Source organism: Aquila chrysaetos, chromosome 21 (assembly GCF_900496995.4).
Source record: "Aquila chrysaetos chrysaetos chromosome 21, bAquChr1.4, whole genome shotgun sequence".
In the NCBI taxonomy this organism is placed as follows: domain Eukaryota; kingdom Metazoa; phylum Chordata; class Aves; order Accipitriformes; family Accipitridae; genus Aquila; species Aquila chrysaetos.
Window position 1 is genome coordinate 21,033,261 of NC_044024.1, and position 23,450 is coordinate 21,056,710.

General features: G+C 41.8%; 1 protein-coding gene across 2 annotated transcripts in view; it reads right to left on the bottom strand.

Annotated features, from left to right (window-relative positions):
• Positions 1 to 23,450, bottom strand: part of TRPC5 (transient receptor potential cation channel subfamily C member 5) — a 104,346-nt gene that overhangs the window by 17,414 nt on the left and 63,482 nt on the right. For both annotated transcript variants that reach the window (XM_029997289.1, XM_029997290.1), the window contains 4 exons: positions 22,256 to 22,592; positions 18,805 to 18,944; positions 14,496 to 14,818; positions 9,763 to 9,958 (listed from right to left, as the gene is read on the bottom strand). In XM_029997289.1, coding sequence (XP_029853149.1) covers positions 9,763 to 9,958; positions 14,496 to 14,818; positions 18,805 to 18,944; positions 22,256 to 22,592 — 996 coding nt within the window. The remainder of the gene's footprint in view (positions 1 to 9,762; positions 9,959 to 14,495; positions 14,819 to 18,804; positions 18,945 to 22,255; positions 22,593 to 23,450) is intronic.

Genomic DNA, 23,450 nt, shown 5'->3' on the forward strand with positions numbered 1-23,450 from the left:
AATGCATAAGTAATTCAGCTGCAGTTCACAACAAATGACTTTGCTTTCAAAGCTCCGGGGATGACATACTGAAGGATAAGAACTTAATAGGATCAATCTCAAAAATAATACAAGAAAAATTACTAAAGGAGGACATAGAAAAAGCAATTAGAACAGTTGGGGAGTGAGACAGCCAGAGAGGAGATGAAAGTACTGTCTAGCACAAAATCACATGCTGCACTGGGTAAAGCAAACGAAGTCCTGACCAGCAACCAGACATTCACACCAGGGAAGCTGCAGCGGCCCCGCGCCAACCACACACGGCTTTGAAGAGGCGATACCCAGGGGAGAAAAAGCCCACGGCAGATGCAAACCAGCACATACATAGCGAAAGAGCGCTCCAATATGTGGGAAAACATGCCCGGAGAGCCATAAAGCAAACCCCATGCACCCGCACACAATGCAGGCAAATGGGCAAGGGCAGGATGTGCAGTGCGAGAAGGGAGAGCTGCTCGCCAGGCAGCAGCTCAGCTGGGGATGCAGGGCACCTTCTGGTTCCAGCACAGAAAAGGATGTTCGTGAAGCATAGGCAGGTCCTGAAGAAAGACTCATAAATAAATACCAGCACTGGGATACGAGAAAAGTGAATTCTTGGGCCAGGGTACAGGTAAAGACTTGATTTCAGGAAAGAGCTATCCTTATCTGGTAAGAGGCAGAAGGCAGCAAGGCCCTTAGGTGAGGAAATCAAACAGAGCACAAGGGAGAAAAAAACCCAAATCTAAATTTTTACATAGCAGAAATTTCAGATAAGCCATCAATGGGATTGCAAGCCTTAAAAACTTGAAAGCTGTATGAAGATCCCAGTCATGGTAGAGCCCAAAAAAGAACACACTGTAACAGAGGAAGTTAGGAAAAGCTTCATTAATTTTGCAGTGTCCGAGGTCCATCACTTCAAACAGATCAAGGGAATGGCCAGTTCAGTGTCAACAAGACACATACCACAGCAACTGCATTTTATAATAAGATGGATAAAGGACTCCATCTTTGGAGCATAGCCGAAGAGGCTCCAAAATCATGGAAACTATGGAAATGGGGTAGGTCACTGGCTGCAATGGAAAAGAAAACTGCTAATGGCTTCTGAATACACAAGGTCAAGTGAAGAGCATGGGCATTCACTCCTGAGTGACTCCACAGCCACAGCAGACCTATCAGATGAGCTGCTGCACTGGCCACTGCTTCCCCAGAACGGACGTCCATGCTGCGAGTTGGCTGATTTTCCCAGCTCTGGGGAATCAGTTTGTTTGTACTTGGAAAATGCATGCTTTAGCATCTCTGCTATTTATATCTTCTATGTGCAGAATATATTCATAATTAACATTTTTATTATAGCTTGCAATGCACTACATTCCACAATGCATTTAGGTTATATATATCAATTACCTTTCATCTCCCACCAACATATTGGATGGAAACAACGATAGCTAATGAGAAGGCCAGGGAATATTATATTTGAGACACACAGAGAACTGTGGACTGTGCTGGTTTTAGTGCAGTTGAATTACTTGAACTGACACCTTTTTTTTTCTTCAATCATATTCCAGCAAAGTTCAGTTTTTATTTTAATAGTCAAATAAATCAGATCAGTAGGAAGGTCATGCAGACAAATAGTTCTCTAAAAAAGCCTCAGCAGGAGGAAACAATGAGAAGGATATCACTGAGGCTTTGTTCTTCCTACCATCCATTCTCTCTCCTTTATTGCTGCCTGATAAGAGCCTCTTTTTATGCTGAAAGTCAGAGAGATAAGGTGCATCTGTGCTGATAATGTTAACTACCTCCAGCCAGGTCAAAATCAAGTAATTCACACATACCTGTAGAGAAATGGTGGGCTGAGAAGGTATGTCTAATGCAAAGTGCTTAAATGTTGATGACTCTGTTAGTACCATGGCAAAAAAAAATAAAAGAAAAAGAAAAAAAGAGCTTTGCCTCATTTCTACTTGTACTATTTCCAGAATATTATCTTTGATTTTTTTTCTGCATAGCTGGTCAGCCTGGGATTTGACTCTTCCATGGAAGAAATGTCTTGAAGTTTATTGCTGGACTGGTAGGAGCCAGATACAAAGGAAAATCAGGTACTTCTCTGTAGCTCTCTATTTATTTCTTGGTTTGTTTTTTTGTTTGTTTTTTTTTCCCAAGAAGAAAAATCCCAGTTTGGATCCACATGTGAATTTCAGATCCCAGGATCCAGTCTGTGCCATTATAAGGATGTGATTTTAGCTGGGAAATGTGATGTCAGCTGCGACAAAGGTATTTAAAAGTCTAACAGTTTATTTAATGTGTTATTTAGGGCCGTTTGTAACTTTTAGATCTGAGCTCTGATTATGAATAATCACAAAGCACATTTGATAGTCTTTGCTGCTGACTCCTATGCTACAAAAATATTTACCAGAATATCTGGTCACATCGAGCTGACCAAAAGGGTAATAACACAGTAAATTCATTACTGGTCTGACCCTGGGAGCTGTTTTCATGTGTTGCTGGAGTTTCCCTGAATCAAAGCTCTGAGACTCACTGTATCTCCTTCGGCTTTACAACCTTTTTATGCACATATATACACAGCCCTTATATCCCTTCCTCAAGTAACGAAAAGAATAAAATTATCATTCTCAATCTTCCATAGTTAAGCAATGAAACTGTGTACATGTATTCAGGTACCAAATGCTTTAGTGTTTTGCTCTTTTATGACTGGTCATAAAGTGCCTTTCCTCAGCGAAGGAGTGGAGATGGACTATGTCTTTTACTGAGTCTGTAAAGGTCATAGCACCAGTGGGAAAAGCAGGTGCCCAACACCTCTGGAAGTCAGCCTGCCTGCATAGTCACTTAAATGCAATGCATGAGCTTAGCTGCCAAAAATAGAAAAATTGCTCAAAAATGAAAAATTCTAGCTAAACATCCCCATCATTTAAATATATCCTTGAGCCAAAAGGAAGGGAACCATTATAAATGTATGAGATCGCTCAAGTCTCTACATGAATCCTGAGCCGTGCAGATAGCACCGATTCAGGAGACGAAGCCCCTGTTTCTTCCCCAGATTCTGAAAGCAGGGTCTGCAGCTGAGGAGCTGTGGGGGACTGGATCGGAGAACAGAAATTGCAGACGAGGAGCCACAGCTCAGCATCCAGGTTATTAGACATCTTCCCATTTAATTGGATAGAGTTGTATGTATCCTGTTTCACCTCTATAATCAGCATCAACTTATTTGCTAGATTGCAGCGTGTTGAAAAGGGAATCGGTGAAGCATTGGCATCTAAAAGGTCATGTTTCATAGGATTCTTAATATAGCTGTTCCCATTGCTCAATATCAGGTGAAAGCTCTTCCCAGATAAATCCCTTTTAGTTTTTCACTGCTTTTTCCTCAGTAATATTTTTCCTTTATCTTTCACTTTTCCTCTTTTCTTCTGCCTTTTTAACAGAAGTCCCCTCGATGCAGAGGCACAAGATAATGCTAATTGAGCTTGTCAGGCCTAAATAAAAGATGGGATAATGCAGGGGGCTGCAACCTACGTGGTTCCATCTGGATACTTCAACTTCTATCATGTAGCAAGAACAAACCTTGCTGCGCTGCCTCGCACGTAATGGGCAGAGAATTATTGACCTGTCATGCGGGGCACTGGTGTGTTAACTACACCAAAGAAAACAGAACCCACCCATACAAATGCCAGCAAATTCCCTGTAATATCTTAAATCAGCCAGGGGTCATCTACAGATTGCAAGCTCATCTTTTTTACTTAAATGTAATGTTTCTGCTCCTCTGAGTAAGCGCTGGAGTGGTTTGGCCATGGTGGTACACAGAGTCAGATAAATATCAGGGTTTTCAAAGATTAACAACAACAGAAAGGATTAACCTTCTGATCCTGCTGACGAGACTTGTATGAGCAGGAGTTTGCAGGATTGGGCCCTAGGATGGAGAATTAGCTTTGTCTCGTCTAACAACAGAAGAAAGATGCAGCATGTGAAGCCAGAGCACATCAAGTGCTTCCCTTCAGAGGCTCTACAAACACCCGATGAATATTAACAACTTGATTCAAGTCCATGGGTTATATGTAATTAGGCCAAAGCCAGCAAAAAGACAAACAGTTCTACACCTTCAAATGAATACTTTAGCTTGCTAACAAAAAGCAATTAAGCTGCCTGCCAGTCTAGAGCGAGGCTCCAGGGCTAATTTCACGCACAGACCTCTCGCTGTATGGTAGCATCACAGCACACCACTGCTGCAACGTATCTCCCTTCACTTTCAAAGAAAAATCTGCTGGCAGTCCCCCACATCCAGTCACAAGCTCCAGAGAGAGCACCCAGCCTTGGGAATCAATCCCACTCCTCTGAAGATGTGCTACCCAGGCGGGAACTAGAGAGCAGGGGTGTAGCATTTCTTGAGATGTATCACACTCCGTGGGGAAATGTAACAGAAATCTGCCTGTCCAAATGTCACAAAAGGCACCAAGTAAGTTCAGAGAATTTGCGATTTCAGTTAATTACTACTGATGACACAGATGAGTTTTGGGAGCACAGTAATTGAGATTTGCGTAATTACAGTGGCATTGTAGAATGAAGAAAAGACTTGAGTATATTACCTGCACCCAGAACACGGGTCTGCACATGGGCAGTGACCAGCAGGATGTGTATGTTGGTCAGCTGGATCCCCCGAGGGCCATAAAACTGGGTGACAAACAGTCAGCAAACCAAAGAAGAGCCATTTAACCCTCTTTCTGGAGCCCAGTTGTTTTGCTACACCATAAAAAGCTTCAAGAGGCATTAATCCCAGATCATATTGGCAACAAGAGTATAACAAGAGCATAATGTAATTTCCTGCTGTATGACAGAGTTGAAAAAACAAACACATCTCAATTTCTCCTCAGAAATTCAAATTAATGGTTCTGAAATGGGGCTTGTGAGATGAACACTTCCTGATGCTTTACAGTAGCTTAGATTTGAGTCCCGGCTTTGGAGCTGGCCTTCCCTCTACAGGGAGACAATCTACCACCCCAAAACCTGCCACATGCAGGGACTGTCCCACTGTGTGTCTTGAACTAAGTTTATTGATGCGTAAAATTCTTCCTTAGCAAAACCACCAAGTAATAACTGTGCAGGTCATGCAAGCAGAGGAAGTGCAAAATTTTTTTGACAGTTCTAAGGGTCATAGATCACAGTGGAGAAGAGAATTTCTGCTGCTGGTGTGAATTAAACTGGGTAGCAATTACTGCCATGGTGCTGAGGGAGTTCAACTGGCGCAGCAAACTAGAGGAATTCTTGTTCTTTGTAGATCGAGAAAAGTTTGATACTACTTCCTGGGGGAAATCCAAAGTCATCTTGGAAACAATGTAATAGGAAGCTGAAAGATCCTTATATTCCTCTGTGCTTTAATTTTTAAGCCCTCTACTCTGCAAAAATGGAGAAAATTCCATGTGCAACATCCCTACACTTAAAGTGAAAATTTTCTGAAAGTGGTCACTTATTTTTAGCTGCACATACCAACTGTTTCTGTTTACTGTACAGCTTTTGTTTTGCTATGCAAAATAGTTATCATTTTCTTTCTCGTCCTCCATAGTATGCGCTAATCCACCCAATTTTATTCCACCATTTAAAACTGCACTCCTAGTTGGGTGTCCAATGCCCTAATTTCTCCAATCCAAACACTGGCAACTCTGTTTCAATTTGGTCGTACACTCTACTCCCAGAGATACACTTAAAAAAATTAAACATGCAGCTGTCTTTTGCAGTAACAGCTGTCTGAGATGAACTAAGTTGAAATAATAGACAAACAAACCAACAGGAGGATACGAAATACAGTATACAAAACAATCTCATAACTTAATACATACTGCCAGTGAAGTCATTCCAACATCACAGGTACACCATGTATTACGCACTTGAAACTGTAACACCTTCACTTTCATGCACAGTAGCTAATTTTTCTCAGACCTAGGTTGGTGTGACGCTATCCCTGAGGCATTAAGCGTTGTTGTACTTTCCTAAAACATCTGAAAGCTGCAAGTGCTTACATCTCTCCTTAATACGTCAGTGGGATGCCTACTGCTGCAGTGCTGTTGCGTGCCACTTATCGCTCTAACTCACCTGGAACTCGGATTATGAGTTCACAGCTCTATGGTTTTCCTCCTGCAGATGGGTCTTAGTTGCCATTCTTGCATTGATCTTGCTTCCCATTGCTCCTGCAGCGGCAGCGTCAGAACTGTTGGTACAGTTCCAGTGACTAATTCCTGCATGACTTCCCAGAATATCACGGATGTGTCCATAAGGAACATGCTTTCAGAAAACACGCGTGATTGCTAATTCCCTGCAAAATGTACCTGCACCCTAGGACCCCCACTATCACATTGTTTTGAAGAAATTACAAACTGGCAGAAGGATTGTATAACTTCAGATGCAGCCAAGTGGCAATCCTGTGAGAAATAGCCTATGACATAAAGTGTCCTCATTACCCACTCTGTTACTTTCTGCCATTTACGAATGATGGACCCATCTGGCTACTCTCAGATAAGTTCCATTGTCCTTTCTCGTGTCATCGTGACATATTCCTCTTCTATTCATCAGGTGATGGTATTTCTGTCACGTCTGGGAAGGTATTGAGATGAGAGGCCGGGCAGTGCATAACATCCAGTTGCATTCTGTGCTGCTTGTATAGAACATTCTGACCTTCACATATTGAAATGGTGCAAAGCGTATGGAAATTGTGTGCATTTGGATTTTGTTTGCTTTGTCAGTGAAACACAGTGTCTCCCATAACCAGCTCTTGACAATGGTTTGGCAAAAGAGAAAAATGGGCTGTATGAAAAAAATCAATATTGAAACTGCTTCAGGGTAGCCCTAGAAAAATGTATTTATTGAAGTCTGAAATAGCTTAGTAAAAAAACAACAAAATTATGGCAGAAGAATTCTTCCTTCTCTGAGTCAGAAATCACTCAAAGCTGTGTGGAGGTTTTACTCTTTGCTTGCCTTGCTCTGTCTTCCACAGATACCCTGTGGTTTCATGCTGTGTGCCTACAGTGCTTAATTAACTACCAAGCCCTAACCCCTATACTCGGGAGACACAATGAAGAGCAAAGAAAGAGCAGCTTAGATTCTCCTTTCTCTAACCTCACAGCAGAAATTCACGTATATATGAGACAATGGAGAAAAACTAACCTGAAGAGTAACTGCTACAAATGCATTAACTTATTTGTCCCCGAAAAAAAGGAGGGGAGAAAGACTGTTTGCATTGCAGCAGTGCCACTGGCTCATTAACAAGTGGAATTAATTAAGATGTCCTGACCACTCCACTGCAGGGAAATCGACAAGCAGAGATGCAATCTCATCCCTGACGTCTAGCTCGTTTTATTTCTCTGCAGAGTCCTGCACATGGCACAAGATTTCCTGCTGATGTGTTTGAGAAGACCTCCACCCCACTCCAAGGGCTTCTTGGTCCTTTCCCCTCCTCCCTCCCTGGAATGCTGTCATTCCGTGTGTATTCAGTGTAATATAAATACCAGGAGGAAGAAATGCTCAGTCTAGCAACCAGTCTACTGTGATTCAGAAAGGGGTAGACCTGATTATAGGAGGTTAAAAAATGACCCACAGTTGTAAAGCTCAACATTTATTAATGAGTTGTTTTCTTCAGGGAAAAGATTAATTGATGTTTGCCCTTAGAAGACACATGAAGAAAACTTATCCCTGAGAGAATGCTGTGAGCATGCAGAAACAGTAGCTTCAAAAAACAAGCTGCAAGCACTGTACAAGAAGAGGCTGGAAGTGACTGCCTCTTGCCTTCCCAAGAAATGTCACTGCTCTCAGCAGCAATTGCAATATGACAGCTTAAATGACAAAGAAGTATCCTGTAGCATTTTCACTGTCATTCTTCTGAGTAGGGGGCTCACGCTGCACTCTGAATTGCGTGTTATGCCTAGGTTAACTGGTGAGTTCAGTCCTTTACCCTCAGGTCTCTCACAAGCACACTTTCTGATGGAGCAATTCACTGTTCCAAACTGCTCCATATACAAAACATTAATACAGCAGTCCGCTCTGGACCATTCACTTCAGTTAATTGTTATGATGGGTTTCTCTAAGTCATGTGGGATTGTTTGTAATGTGTCATTGCATCACTCAAATTATTCAGGGAAAAGAATGATGAGTGGTTTGTATCCCAGTGAATAGCAAATACTGCTATTCTTATGCCAGTCTTAGGTTTGGGCTTTGTGTCAGTGACAAGCCTATTTGATGACAACAAAGGAAGGGGAATGGGAGAAAATGGCCAAGGAGCATATCTTTGTTTTCTGCCCCTCATTCCAGTCTCCCTGGAATGTGAGGAGTAGCACTAAACAAAGAGAAAGCACTTAAAGCATTGAAACAGACTGATAAAGCAGCGATGCCTTTGTGATAAGCTGCTTTTCTGCTCATTTGGAAGGTCAATGGTCCAGTTTTTCTCATACTTTTTAACGTGATAAAGATCAGATGTCCAAAAGTATGACCGATTTGATTGGGTCTGTGCTCAGTTTGACTAGATAACTAAATTTAGGAGCCACTTGAATCAGCAGATGATCAACAGCAGCTGTGGAACCTGTTCAAGCAGACAACTCGATACTTTCCTCTGTGTGCTTTAGCCAGGAAAGGAGCTCACCCATACATTTCCCCAGAGATTTGTCCAGGAAGTTGGGAATGGAAATAGTAGGGGAGCTGGTGGTGGTTCTTTTTTTCTCTGTTTTATCCTCCATCTTCTAGAGTAAATCCAAGAGTCATCCAAAGCAGAGAAGGAAGTCTGTGCTCTGCCTGTACTTCTGAGCGACCAGCTGAGGACACAAATGACTTTCCTAACTCCTGTTTCTGTTCACAGATGATGTAACACTTCATCACCTCACTATCTCTAAACCTATCACACTGGAAAGCAAGTGCCCACTGGTTTATCTTAAGTACTGTGCACACAAGATTTAGCTTCCTTCCATACTGTTTCTGTGTAGTTTACCTGAAGAACCTTAAAATGCAGAGCACGCTGCTTTAGTTTTCAATCTGTTGACAAATTTAATCATCAATGTACAGATTAGCTTTTAGGTACACAGAATGAGATTACAGTAGAGAGACCAGTTTTGAACATTCAAATGAAGGTAAAGTTAAGTTTGAAACTGGCTCTACAGCCAACTGGCAGCCCTGAGCTGCCTCAGCTCAGATCCGTTCTGCACTGAGGTTACTCAGGAATCTAAGTTTATGGGTCTACAGTCAGCTGCCAGGAGACGGCCTGGTGTTACAGATGGAAATGATCTCATATCAGTGGGAAGACTGTGGAATAAGAAATTACAGGACTGGGCTCCTGACACATGGTTTCAAATGAGAAAATAGTAATAGGAGAGAAGAAAAAAAAAAAAAAAACACACCACTGCCGCCCCCCCCCCAAATTAAAACCAAACATCAGAAAGCAGTGGGAAGGCTTCCCTTTATATGCCCTCCCTGCTACAAAGTAAATCAGCTGCTAATGACAATGTGATTAGTGAGGTTATTCTACAGAGGAAGACAAGGGCAGATCACAGCTGATAAGCCTTTTCCAGCTAAGAAGCATTACAAACAGAGCAAAAACTCCTCCGCAAGCATGATTCAGGCTAGTGAGTAGAAATCCCAACTATCTGCTGTCAAAAACTGGGGGCAGCAGTCTCTAGCATCCCAGAAGATACACACTTGCTATAAGCCAAACAGATGAGGCACACGGAGAAAAATAAAAGCAAGAAGAGAGAGAATGAGATAACTTACGGCAATGAGCTGGTAGGAGTTGTTCATCATGGCTATGAGCATGTTCAGCAGCACAACAAGGGAGATGACGTTGTAGGTCCCAAACATAGTGGCCCCAACAAATTCTGTGAACTCATGTCTGGCTTTCACGTTGGTGACATAGAGATTCAGCAGACCGAACACAGACCAGAAGAGTGACTGGAGGGTCTCGAAAAGTCTGCAAATAAAACAAGATTTTTACTTGGCTACCTGACTCTGGAGAATGGAAAACCATGCCTGGTTCAGGCAGTGTTCAGGTGGGGAACATGCAGACATTGGGAGCCTGGGACACCACAGAGCTGCTCAGCAGAGCCATTTATTCTCCCCAGGAGGCAGTCTGCACTCCAGCCACAGTGACCCATTGGCCAATGCATGTGAGACTTGTGTCACATCAACAACACTTGCTACCTGTCCGAGAGCCCTGTCCGCATCCCTGTGAGATACAACAACCCTAACTGCCCTGAAGAAACCCAAGGTTCCCTTGCCCACTCTACACACATGGATGGAACAGTCACAATAAATTCCCTCTAATTAAAATTGCCATGCTGTGATACTGCTATAGATATAAACTCTCCTGTCTAATCAGTGCCTGCATCATTAACATGTCTGCAGACTAAACGTTCAGGGAACACATCCCCAAGTACAGCATGACTGTAGTAGTTAAATAGTGCACAACAACAAGGCACCATGAGGTAGGAGTAGGAGATGCAAGAAAGCCTGTCCACTTACACGTTTTGCTCTAATGTAAGCTGAGAGCTTGCGATTACTTTGGCTGCAAGCTAACCAGGCCAGTGTGCTAAGACCTGTCTGTTAGCAATGCACGTGGCCAAAAATGCTGGTCGCTATGGCTTGTTTGTGCAGCAGCTCCCACCCACCACAGTGCAGTGCCCTCAACAGCATGCTGCAACAACTGATCAGTAATGACTCAGATGAAAGAAAGTCATCACATTAATTCAGCTCGAGAGGTTTTCTTCTTTTGAAGTCTTCTTTCCATAGATGAACTAGACCTGACCTCACTGTGCTTTACAGCTGATGAGATCATCCCAGGTCTCTATTTGCTTCAGCCAGAGACAAGTGACCTTTCGCAACCACGTCAAATACATAATCAGCAATCTAAATAATTGCTCTGTTTGGGCATCTTTGTTTTGGCTTTCCAAAATATGGCATTTATATCATCCAAAAATGACATTTATATGCCTGTTTAAGAGTTTCCATTTTGGCCTGAGGTCAGTAGATATTTTCAAATGCTCCTAGTAGAAAAATCAATAAAAATAATTCAGGTACTTTACTTGACATACCAGGAATCTGTTCTCCCGGCTTCTCCAGGCATCTGTTCCACAGGTACCCCCATGCTTTATATGGGGATTTAGATTCTTTATATTTTGTGGATGTATTTTCTGTTTTTCACTGGCCAAAATTATGAAGAATCTTTAAAGAAAAAATCCTTTCTCCCAAAAGTCGGGCTGTTTGTTAGATCTATTAAATAAGTGAGGTGGTAAAATAAGGATTAACCAAAGAATGCTATGCAATTGTCTACTAAAAATGGTGCAGTGCTAGCTATCTTTTAACTTATTTTAACTATTAGCAGTAAAAGTACTGATTAGGCTGTAGGCTCAGGGGAGACAGAGGTTCCTGTCATGAAACTGAAATCAAGTCTTAGAAATGATCAGTGTATTGCTCTGAATTCACAGTATTAACTAGGAGTATAATTGGGGCCCAGACTAAGGCCAATATATTTACATGTGGACATGTAGTCCCCCTCGAAAAAGACAGTAACTGGTTTCTGCAACTTTGCATAGAAGTAAGGCTTAGTTACTCTTTCCTACGTGTTTAATGACAGGCTCGAACCACAATCTCTTTTCACAGTGTTTCAGGTGGGCTCACACCACTTCGGAGAAGCAGCTTTAAAAAAAAGAATTTTGGAAATTGTGATTGAGAGACCATCCCCTCCTGCCAAGTATATTTTAGATCTTAAGCAAACAGGGGAAATCTCAAGGCTCCATCCACCACTCTCCACAGCAACTTAGAGAGAACAAGTGGCCCCCTCTGCCACAGGAACCCTCCTGACCTCCCGCAGTCCCTGGAGAAATGGCCCCAGCGATCTGTGTGACCCTCTGGTGAGAACGACATAGCAGGCAGTAAGGTGTGACTTCCTCCACCCCTTCCTCCTCTTCCTTTCTCTTCTCCCTCCTTCAGTTGCCAGAGTCACAGCGATAAAACATATTTTCAACTTGTCTGCCTAAACAGTAGACACTCTGCTTTCTAAGGGATGGTGAGGCCAAAGCATAAAACCTTAAATTATTCATGACTTCACCTCATTGCTGTCACAAAGGAATATTACTTTTCCATGATCTGTGTTTGCGATGCAGAAAATTTCCTCACCAAGAAAATATTAAACCCATCCTTTGGGAGTAATAGGAAATAATGCACCAGTAAATAGGTGTCACATTTTAAACAAGCTGTACAAACACGAGTGGCGTCCTGCTTTTCCTTCCCTTACAAAATTAGATCTTATTGTGTGGCTGCCTAGAAATGCTGGTAGGAATCAAACGGTACTGATTGAAAGCTTTTTATACTTATTCTTTCATTAGGCATGAACTATGAGCAAACTTGAGGTAACACCAGCCCTGGCTTGAATTCACTCCAGCCATGCTTGCTCTCCCCAGCCCAACAATACAATTTTCCATTTTGCAGGTTGCTCGTTCTTAGCCAGTCACCCATGCTGTGCAGCTGCTCAAGGGCCAAATGTCAGCTGGTACTGGGGGTGTTAATAACGACTATTTAAACTTTTAAGAACATGTTAAATAAATTTCTTAAGCAAGTCTCAAACAAAAAGTAACTGCAGAGTGTTCTGTCCCCTGCCAGGAGACCTCAGTCCTAATGGATCCCCTCCCACTGCGATTTTGTTTTAAACAAACCTCTGCCATAAAGGCTGAGCCCCCTCAATTTCCTTTCTGTGCTACATTCTCCTTGGCAGGGGAGAGAAGTGAATGTTAGGGTGGGAGAAATTGTGGTCTGTATTTAAGCTGATCTGCACACTTTGTTAAGTGGTTCTGTATCATTTCTAGTTCCCAAGATATTATACCTTCTTACAGACTTGAGAATCTTTTTTTTTCCTGCTGACCCAATGTTCTTTTTCTTTAGTCAAATCCTGCTGTTGTTTTCTCCACTAACCTGCTGACAGTGAAATCTGTAAAACAACTGATTTGCAATGGAGACAGGTCCAAACCAGAATGCAGAACCGAATACATCTGTTCACCATAGCTCCAGGGAAAGGCAGGCTCTAGTCCTGAACTTTGGGAGTTTGACCCTTCTTGAGCTGGAAGTTGCCACTTAACAAACATTGTGCCTGCCAAACATTTCTTGCTCTTGCTGCTGCATCAATATCAACGTAGATCAAGGAATAGTTTTTGTTATTTAATTCCTCTGCAAGGGCAGCACAACACATTCTGGAGCATGTGACGCAATTAAAATAGAAAAAAGACTGAAGTCTTTAATTCTGTTTTTCATTAGCACAGTGGAGTTCTATTCACTTTCTCCAGATATAGATGGGTTTAATGAGAAAATTAATCAATCAAGCCTATGGTGTTCCTGCTCTGTAGTGGAAAATGGCAGCACGTCTGGTCTACCAGTCATGATGCTCTTGTAAGGCTGGACTCTATCCCATGAAAATCCCCCACTTCTTTTAAGGAGGGAGCTCACAGGACAATGTTGGAGCCTTTTCTCTTCCAACCTAGTCATGTGGCCTCAACCATCATCTGCTTTTGATAGCAGTGCAAAAATGTCACAAATCCTTTCTTAACCTCAAGCTTTCAGCTGAGGAAGGGTGGAGAATTATTGGGCATTATGACAAGTTTTATTTAATTTAGCATAAAGTGGTGGACAACAGTTTTGTTTTGCTTGTTTGCAGGGCGTAGGCCTTTTTCTAGACCCTGCTTTATTTATTTCTCTTCCCATTGTGTTTTAAGTACTGTGCAAGTAGCAAGAACAATTGGGTGGGGGCTGATTATTATAATTATTTCAACTATTAGTAATTAAAACAAATACATCAGAAAGACAATTCATGTTATTTTTCAGCATGTGCTATCTCTTTCAGCCCTGCCAGCTGTCATCACAGCAATTTCCATGCCAACATCTCAGTAAAGTACCAGCATTTCCAGCAAAAAGGATTTTGCTGGGATTTTGGTCTCACCCCACTGCAAGGAAATCAGAGAAACTTGCAACATCATGTATGCATAAAAATGGCCTAGGTGAGATTGTTGTTGTTGCTGTATCACATTATTTATTAATACATTTTTTTCATAAGTTTATCCCTTGTTTTCTACATTTTGTTTAGCTTCCCCTCCTTTCCTCCAGAATCAGACAAAACAATTATTATGGGAAAAGGATACTTGCTTTCTCAAATATACTGAAACCGTACATAGCCATAATAAAATTTAAGTTGCAGGATCGTCTAGGGAGACCCTTTGGTCCAGAACTAAAACAATTGTCTCCTGCTTCCAGACCTAAATAAGAGTCTTTCTGACAGCAAAGCTCAGCAGAATGTCTGCCCCAGTTAACTCACACCTTTCCTGCATAGTCAACCAGCTAACCTGATATTTGCGAATGAATGAATAAAGGCACCTTCAATGCAGTGACAGACAACAGGCAAAGGCAGGTAAGAAAGGGGACAGTGGAAGTCAACCTTAAAAACAGAAAGGTAAAGGACATCTTACGTGGAGAAGGCATTGTTCTGTTTCTCACATCGGATCCCCTTGCAGTTGTTGGGTTCCTCCGAGGCACTGGTCTCATAATAAAAATAAAGCTGGTTCAGTCCATTGGCAAAAGCCAGAAGCACCAGACAGTAGATAAAAAGGAATTTAAGGATGTCTAGCAGCATGCGTCCCAGAGAAATCTGCAAGGGTCCCAGGTGTGAATTTGCTGTAAACAGGGATATGAGACGCAAGGAACTTAAAATGTTGGATATTGCAAAGAGGGCTTCTGCAATGAGAGTCGGGTGCCACATTTCCCATTCCTCCCTTGGACGAGAACCATTATACTGAAAGACATAACAAGGGTATAGAAGTGAATTATCTTGTAATTACTCTGAGATAACTCAAAAAGTCACACCTGCTAATACTAATGCTTCACATATAAATCCTAACCAGGTACTGGTGACGCAAGAAGTACTTTTAAACTCTTAAGTCTCAGCTACTGTCAGACTAACATCCAGGATTGAAGCTGACTTGATCAGGGCAGAGACTTAGGTTTAATGATGCATTCCTATGGACCCTCCCTACTACATTATGACCCCCTGATATGGATAGTTGTGGGACCAGCTTTTATTTAGAGGCTTCTGGTATGTTGGCTGTTCTTAGCCTAAATTTAGAAAACAGGTCTTTTGAATGTTGAGTTTACTGTTTGCGGGTTCTTCAGGTCCATGGGTTCATACACAATCTCCTCCTCTTTTACCATTTAAAGGAGTTCAGGTCGGAAATTTCCAATTACCTTTTTTAATTTTTCCTCCTAAATATGACTGTACATTCAAAACACTGCACGTTCCAGGAAGAATGCGACGGAGGGAGAAGGGAGGGAAGAAAGCAAGCAATGAACTCAGCATAAGAAGTGGATGTTTTCCTTCCCTAGTAATCTCAAAAAAAAGTGCCAACAGCCCAGAACCAAAATGGTTTCTTCATATTAATTTTCTTATTAGTTAATTTGTCATGGCAATTTTAAAAGAGTTGCTAAAGCAGAGGTCATAATTACAGCTGAAACATTGGATACATTTGAGTGCATCAATTATAACATTAACTTGGTTTGTAATGTAACTCTAAAAGCAGAAGCATCTTCTGAGTGAAGTGCAGCCAGATGCAAATAGGTAACACAAAAGAGCTGTTGTATAAATGTAACTACACTGGCACGACAGAATGGAGTCGAAGACTTTTTAACAGCAAGGAGTAATTGTCCTTTTAACATTTGTCTCTGCTCATTTAACACATATAAAAAGGCAAAAATGTACTTAGAATAATATAGCTAATATAGCCAGCGTGTTAGGACTCCTGAAATAATTTTTGTACCTTTTAAAAAGAAATGGTATCAATATCATACTGACAGATGAGTTTGCAGGGACTTTCTACTTAAATCTGAAGGTCCTGTACAGGACCGCGCAATTTTTTCAAGGACACAGCTAAAAACAAGTTGATAGTTCAAACTATTCCTCTGTATGAAGGAGCTGAGACATGATACAAAGGCATTTCAGCATGACCTCTGATTGCATCTGACATTTCCAAACTGTTCTTTATTACATGAACATCATGGCCTGAGTCTGTTAACTTGATGTGAAGATGGGTCTTAAAATGTTTACAAACAGGCAGACATGTTAACTTTTTGCCAATATCCAGCAGTGGGGGCGGATAGTTGTGATGGGAAAGCCTCCCCTGCCTAGACAGCAGATTTGCACAGTCATTAGCAATTCTCTTCTGCATGCTGGCTGGACACAGCAGCCCAGGGGCTCTCTGTTAGGGTTTAGCATAGACTGCATGTAAAGATATGTTAAAAGGTCTTCTGCACCTCACATCTAATTTTAAAGCAACTTGTTAGGGTCATATTTTGGCCCTTTATAAACTGATGGTATATCCTTGCTTGGAAAATAGTAGTGTCTTCAGAGCAGCCTAGCATCATAGAGAAACAGAAGATTTCAGAGGTATCTAATGAAGCTGGGTATCTGGGCAGGCTAGAGTTGTTTGGGGTAGGCATCAGAAGATGAAGATGAAACACAGCAAAGATGTATACAGAATAGTACAAGTAAGTTACACCAGGCAGTCACATTTACCCTTCCTCATTACATGATAATTCAATACAGCACATGAAAACTGATTAAGAACGTATTTTCACCCTATAATTAGCCTGAAGATTTCACTGATATTGGACAATATTAGGGCCAGGTCTTGGAACCAGTCAAATCAAGGAAAAAAAGTCTCCACATAAAAACAAGGATGGAAAACATTAGTGTCAGTATACAATTTATTTTTCTGATATTTGGCAGAAAGCTAAATGTCCACATAATCCTTTGAAGTTCTAAGAAATGTTAGAATATGGTATATTGGCATATATACCAGCCTTTTCCCGCTCGGGGCTGTTCTATAAATAACAAAAACCTTTGCAAGTCAAAAGGTTTTGAAGCTATTATCATGTTATAAATCCTCATGTTTCAGAGCATACTGCAACCTCTAAGTGACATAGGTCAGAAGGGAACTTCTGTGAGCACACTGTTTCGGAACTACTCCTATATAAGATTTTATGCACCTCTCAGAATTGTCTGCTGTTGGTCCTCATCAGGAACAGACCTTATATCAGCCAGGTCTAATCCAAGTGGGTCCGATCTGTACACAAACAGATATATTCCTGTATGCATTCTTTTGTGTGCTGGCATATAGGTCTTTGTAGTTAGCCTGTAAGTTTCTGTAGTTCTTACAGAGTATATAAACAAAGCTGTACTTCCTCTGTATGTGTGGTTTGGCTATGAGTTTATATCTCAGCATGTGACTGTATAATTCTGTGGATGCACAGCTCTTCTAGTAATTTGTGTGTGAGAAAGAGAAAGAACGAGATTGTTAACATTTTAAGATTTGTTCGCGAATCTTATGATTTCCAGCATATTTTTTTTTTTATTGCTCACAGTTTAAAGACCAACCTTTCAAGTCTGTGATTTCCTCACTGCTTCTGAATGTTGGGAGAAAAAAGATGTAATCTGTTCCTGCTTTGATGCTGTTACAGAGCTGCCTCTTCAGGGAACAGCAACTATCTTAAAGCTTTTCCCTTTCAAAAACTAACTCACCGCTATGCAGCCTTTTGGATTTTAAAAAGGCCCCATAGCAGGACTGCTTGCTAAAGAGGTTTTTATAAAAGCCTTGCCATTTTAGAGTCAATGAGCTTTGTGAAATTTTCTCCTCTTTTCCTCTCTGCCTGCATACATACTTGGGTGGGACTAAGCAAGGTTGCTTTGGGGAAGTGCTTGTCCTGGTTTTTAGGAGCTGGGCTAAAAGAAGTAGTACCCTTCTACCAGGGCAAAACCAACACAGTAGCACACCAACAATAGAAAGTGCACAAGTGGCCAAGGAGCAGACTCCAGTTACTTGATTTACACCTGTATAATTATACTAACTGTAGTGAAGTTACTGCTGATTCATACCAAGAAAAGAATCAGGCCAAGCGTGCAGCTCCAACTGAAGTCAAAGAGAGCCACTGCATAAGGAAGTTTGCAGGAGGCCATTTGTGTCTCATCTGTGTCTTTGAAAAAAGAGAGACAGAAGGAAAGTGCTTCAGGCCATCCTCTGGCTTCAAAACGTGCATATGCTAACTTGGAGCATCAGAAGTTTATAAATGTGGAAGGTGCTTTTGAGGATGAGCTCTGATGTGCATTCTTACCATAAATGGAACATGACAGTGAAGAATCTACATGGTGTTAAAGCTCCAGCACGCTCCTTTGTCATTTCCTTGCCTATAGTTTAAAAGTCTGTATTGAAGAGAGCAAGTTGACTCCTTTATATCAGATGGAAGCCTCCTACTAGCAGGCTTGCTTTTCTTAGTAGGCTTTTCACAAACTTCTGATTAGTAACCTACAGATCTGTAGGACTACAGATTATAAATCTTGGCTGTAGATGTTTTCAGATAAACCTATTCTTGTTTTTCCTTTACTGTTTTATTTAAAAATCATGTTTTCACTATTTATAGCATTGTTGAAAGAGGTCCAGTGTCGGTATGGAAAACAAAACGTATCTCTAGCAACTAAGTAGCTACAAAACAGACAGCAAGTGGGGAAACTTCTACCCAATGCCCAAACAATCTACTTCAGTCTTAATCAAAAGCCAGGATGAGAAGGACAATCATTCTCCAAACAAATTAATAAGCTTTCCAGGTGAATTTTCAAAAATGGGCTGCTTGAAAAGCAGCTGTTCTCTTTGATCTGTGATTTTGACAGTTTCTACCCTGTGTACTACAGTTCTCACAAGCAAGTTACAAATTCTCTCTCCCAAGTTACTGTACCTTGACGTAGGCCACAATTTTAAGGGAGATAGTTGCAAGATAGAGGGAGTTCATTGCAAAATCCATCAGATTCCACCAGTCATGTACATACTCATTGAATCCACCATCCCACATTTCCTTGATTTCTCCCCAGATAAAACCTGTAGAAAGAAAGAGAGTTCGTTGTCATGACGAGGTATTATTCGCCATTAAAGTACTGTGTATATCTGATGTAATAAGAGACAATTCTAAATTAACAGCTTGGAAAAAATGTCTCATCCCTCCTGTCTTCTACAAAGTATAACACTGCTGATTATGAGACATTTTACAACTCTGTGGGGAAGGTAGTCTAGAGAGAGATGAAAAAGACCCAAGTTTCCTATCCGGGGCTCCAGATAAGCACACAAGGAGACTGCTTGAAACGTATCTTAATTATAACTAGTATGAGTGGATTGGCTCAGATGAAATTTGTTCTACATCAATAAACTATTTAAGCAACTGTATTTGGTACAGTTTCTAAAAGATTGTCTGCTCTCATAGAAACTAGAAGTAATTCATTGCTCAGGTGGACAGTACTGATTTTTCCTGACTTGCTCTGCAGAACATGCAACACTAGTACCAGCCTCTGCGTGCCAGTACATTTCCTCCCTGACCTGGAAATATCACACCAAAGAAGGAAGAAGTGAATTGATTCTCTATGCTCAGTCACTGTATTTATGCATCTTGCTGCACAAAAAGCCCACAGGAACTATTTGTGAAAAAAGGGAGGACTCAGCATGAAAAAGGGAACTGCAGCCTGGCATTGCATCTCTCAACAATGACTCACCTAATGTCAAATATGGCTATGGGTTTTGTGAGGTCAATATTTGTTCCTGAGGATACAGCCAGAGCCCATCATCTCAACTCTGAAATGCCTTCTGGTAATAATTTTTGGCACTTGCTAACCTTCACTATAGCTCCTTGCAGCTGGAGGGATGAGGGGCAGATTCTGAAGTTAATTACCAGACTGCTAAACTCACCTGGCATACAATTCTAATCTTAAGTAATTTATATGTCCTTTATTGTAGAACTGTTTAAGTATTTTTGAGAGCCCAAGTCCCATTAAAAAGCAAATGGCAGCTAGGCTCCTTCATTGCCTACATGCTTCTGAAAATGTTGTTAGAGCCCCCAGGTGTTTTGCATTACCCAGTTTACAACATTATCCTTGAATTAAGACCTGAGACATGTGTGAAAAGAAAAAAAAAAGCAACAAAATACACCTCCAGGTGCATAACCAATATAGTTACCTAAATTGCTATCTATGCCTAACCACAGGATACTGCAGTGGTCACTGAAATGCTACTTGCAACTCAAGTTTTAGGACCTGAAAGTTCAATCTGAAGAGTAGATAATGTTGAAATGAACTGCTGCAAACATCCAAATACCAACCTTAGCTCTTCAGCTGCCATCCGGCAGGTGAATGGTCAGGCAAGCATAATGTCAAGGCCAAAAAGGTAATTTTATTACAGCTGCCTCCAGATCTTTGCATGCACACAAAATCATTAAAAAAAAAAAAAAAATCAATGGAGAGGAGCCTGTTGAACTCATACACTGTATTTATACTGAGTTATCACTGCTGGTTACTATAGTTACAGCAATGCTGCATGTGCCTGTTCTCTCTCTCCTTTTATAGTGGAAAATATTTCTTAAATAATAACCTTTAATCTGGTGAAACTGTTCTAATTTCTCCATTTAATAAACAGTCCCCCAATGTCCCTATTTATCCGAAACAAAGGAACTCAAAAAGAAGAGCAGACAGCTGTAACAGGTGATTTTGAAAGGGTTTTTTAAATGGATTATCCTTCTTTCATCTGCAAATCAATTCTGCTGAAATGCCTACCATTTCCCTCAATTTTAACCACGAAGTTAAGGATAAAGTGAAGAGATCACCTAAGCTCAGAAAAGACATTTAAACTTCTCAGCTTATTCTGAAATTTCTACCAAGACATGAATTTCAATGCCATAAATCAGTTTAGTAAGATAATGAGGCTTGAGTTACCATTTCTAAGTTGCAGTACAGCTATGCAAGGAGCCAAGTGCCCTGGGTCATGATCGAAAGTGATTTGTGAGCGTGTTTGCAACTCTTACTTTCTTTCCTTGTTTTCCATCAGCAATTTTAGGTTTGGCATGGGGAACAGCTAGGTTCGTCCAGCACAGAACCAGCCTGATCCAGAGGCACCACAGAAATGAGGAGCTGGGGCCCAGTGTTACCAGGAGAGGGGAGCCGGCAGGCACAGAAAAGCAGAGGTGGACCCATGAGAAGCATTGAGGAGCCGTAAGGAGAGCTCCAGAGGTTGAGGTTTGTGAGAGGCATCCTCAGAAAGTATCAGCATGGCTTTCCAGGCCATTGATGCCTACTAGACAGTTGCAATTCACTGTACCTGACCTCTGGGGTTTTGCACTGAACTGACCTGGGCTGTACGGACAGAGGCTGGAGGAGAGCTTTAAGGGTGTGGAAACCATTCCCTGTGAGCAGGCCTCCTAGTAATACCCCAGCTCACAGCGGTGCTACATGTTAATGGCACGGCAAGGGAGATAGGAGCTTAATTAGAGGAGAGATCATGCTTCTAATGGAGTCCACAGGTCTTCACTTGCTGTTGTGTTGGAGCTCAGTTTGAAAGGGTAAATACTTCTCTCTCATCAAAAATATATCCAACTACGCTTCTCTGCTTTTCTTCCTCAGTGCCTCTATCTGCTTTCTCCCATCCCATCTCACTACCTCACCCATACATCCTGCCCTCAGGAACACGGACACCTCCTTTTCTTCACAGTTGTGGTTGCCCAAGCCGGACCAGAATAACAGCCTCACGTTTAACCTTCTGATAATAAACACGCCCTCCTTCTCCTGCTTATATTAGAGCACTCAATATTGATTTGGTCAGTGTTTATCAGCACAGAGGCATACAGCAGATTGAGATTTATCTTCCCTTTGCTGCCTTCCTGTAGGCTATTTGGGAGTCTGGGAGCCCAGGAATAAACAGGCCCGGTACCTGCGCACTGGCTCCAGGAGCAGATCAGTGAGAAGGCAAAAGCAGAGGCAGGTTCTCGGCACTGCCTTCTGCCATGTACCAGCCAGCAGAACTAAGCCAGCACGAGAAGTGACACTATTTGTTACTAGCGTGACCAGAAGCTAATTCCTAACCCATTCCTTGCACAGAGCATGGGGGAAACAGGGAGAGTGCTGCGTCTGGTGCGGTTTACTCAGGGTCATGTCTAAAGGCATGTCAGATGGCAATATGAACAGCAGAAGAGCCCTAGGCCAACAGGATCTGTTGTTCCAGAAGGAGCCCAGCTGTTTTATGCAGTTACTGAAGCTGGCTGCCAAATCTCTTTACATGCTGATGATGCTGAGATCAGGAATGAGTCTCCACACAGTTGCCATGGGTGCGAGTCAGGCGGCTGTGGCTCAGGCATTTTTGTATTTCTGATTTACCTAGAACCCAGGGCAGGATCATCCACTCCACGATGGTGGGAGGTGGTCCCTGCATGTGAAGGTCAGTCCTGACAATGTGCTGCGATGCCAGCAGGAGCATGAAGAGGAAGGTTAGGTAAGAGCCAGTGTGGCAGATAAACTTTATAAATGGCTTTTTAATGAACAGTCCCAGCCTGCTCTTCGGTGCAATCAGATATGCCACGGATAGCACAGGAAATAGCAGTCCAATGGTGACACAGGTCAAGAGTTTTACCGCCCAGTGTTTCCGCCTCCATCCTGGAAAACCGTCATACCAAAGTGTTGCTAGTAGCTGCTGGCAGTTTGGCTGAGCAACAAACTGAGGAGGAAAAAAAAAAGATTATTACTGACTGGTACTTCATGTGCACTCCCCCTCAAATATGTATTAGAGCCCACAGAGACCCTCAGATTAAGTCTGGGGCTGGCTATAGGGTGGAAAAGCATATTTTGGAGACAGAGGGAAGAAAGGAGGGAGGTTTCGCTCTTATTTTTCTACATAGGATTTAAGATTTCTTCTATGAGGTTTTTTCTATTTGAAGCATCCTTATATAGATCAGTTACTCACCACACATGAAGCCTCGTGCAAAAGTGATACAACAAAAATTACTACAAGCTTTTTCTCTTCCTATGTGTTTCTCTTTCAGCATGTTTCTTTTCAGAATGTTTCAGGTTTCAAATGCCTCAAACAATTCACTGTCAGCATCTTAAAGAAGTGACTAAAAGATGAGAGAAGAGGGAAAAGGTGTGAGGCTCTGAGAGTGTGTGTGTGAGAGAGGGAGAGAGAATGTCTCCAGAAGTGTGTGGGGTGCTGCACGTGGTTTTGTGCAAGGAGGCCAGCATATGTGTGTGTGGGATGGGCTAGGCATGAGACAGCATGCAGTAATGTAAAGTTCAGCCAGGTGACATCTGTTGGGAAGCAGGACAGCATATTTGTAAATGTGCCTCACTATTAAGGAAGAGAGCAGTTGTAAAATGTAAGAGATTAAGCAGATGCAAAAAGAAATCTTTGATCACAGTACCAAAAGTGACACTTGAAAGTTTACTTTCACTCTGCAAAAAATAGCATTATGATGGTGATTTATTGCATCTCAGTGACTCCATACCAGACATGCTCAGGTTGCAACTACTTCAGGCTGTTCTAATACCTAACAGCATTTGGAATTTCAGGCTCAAGCCA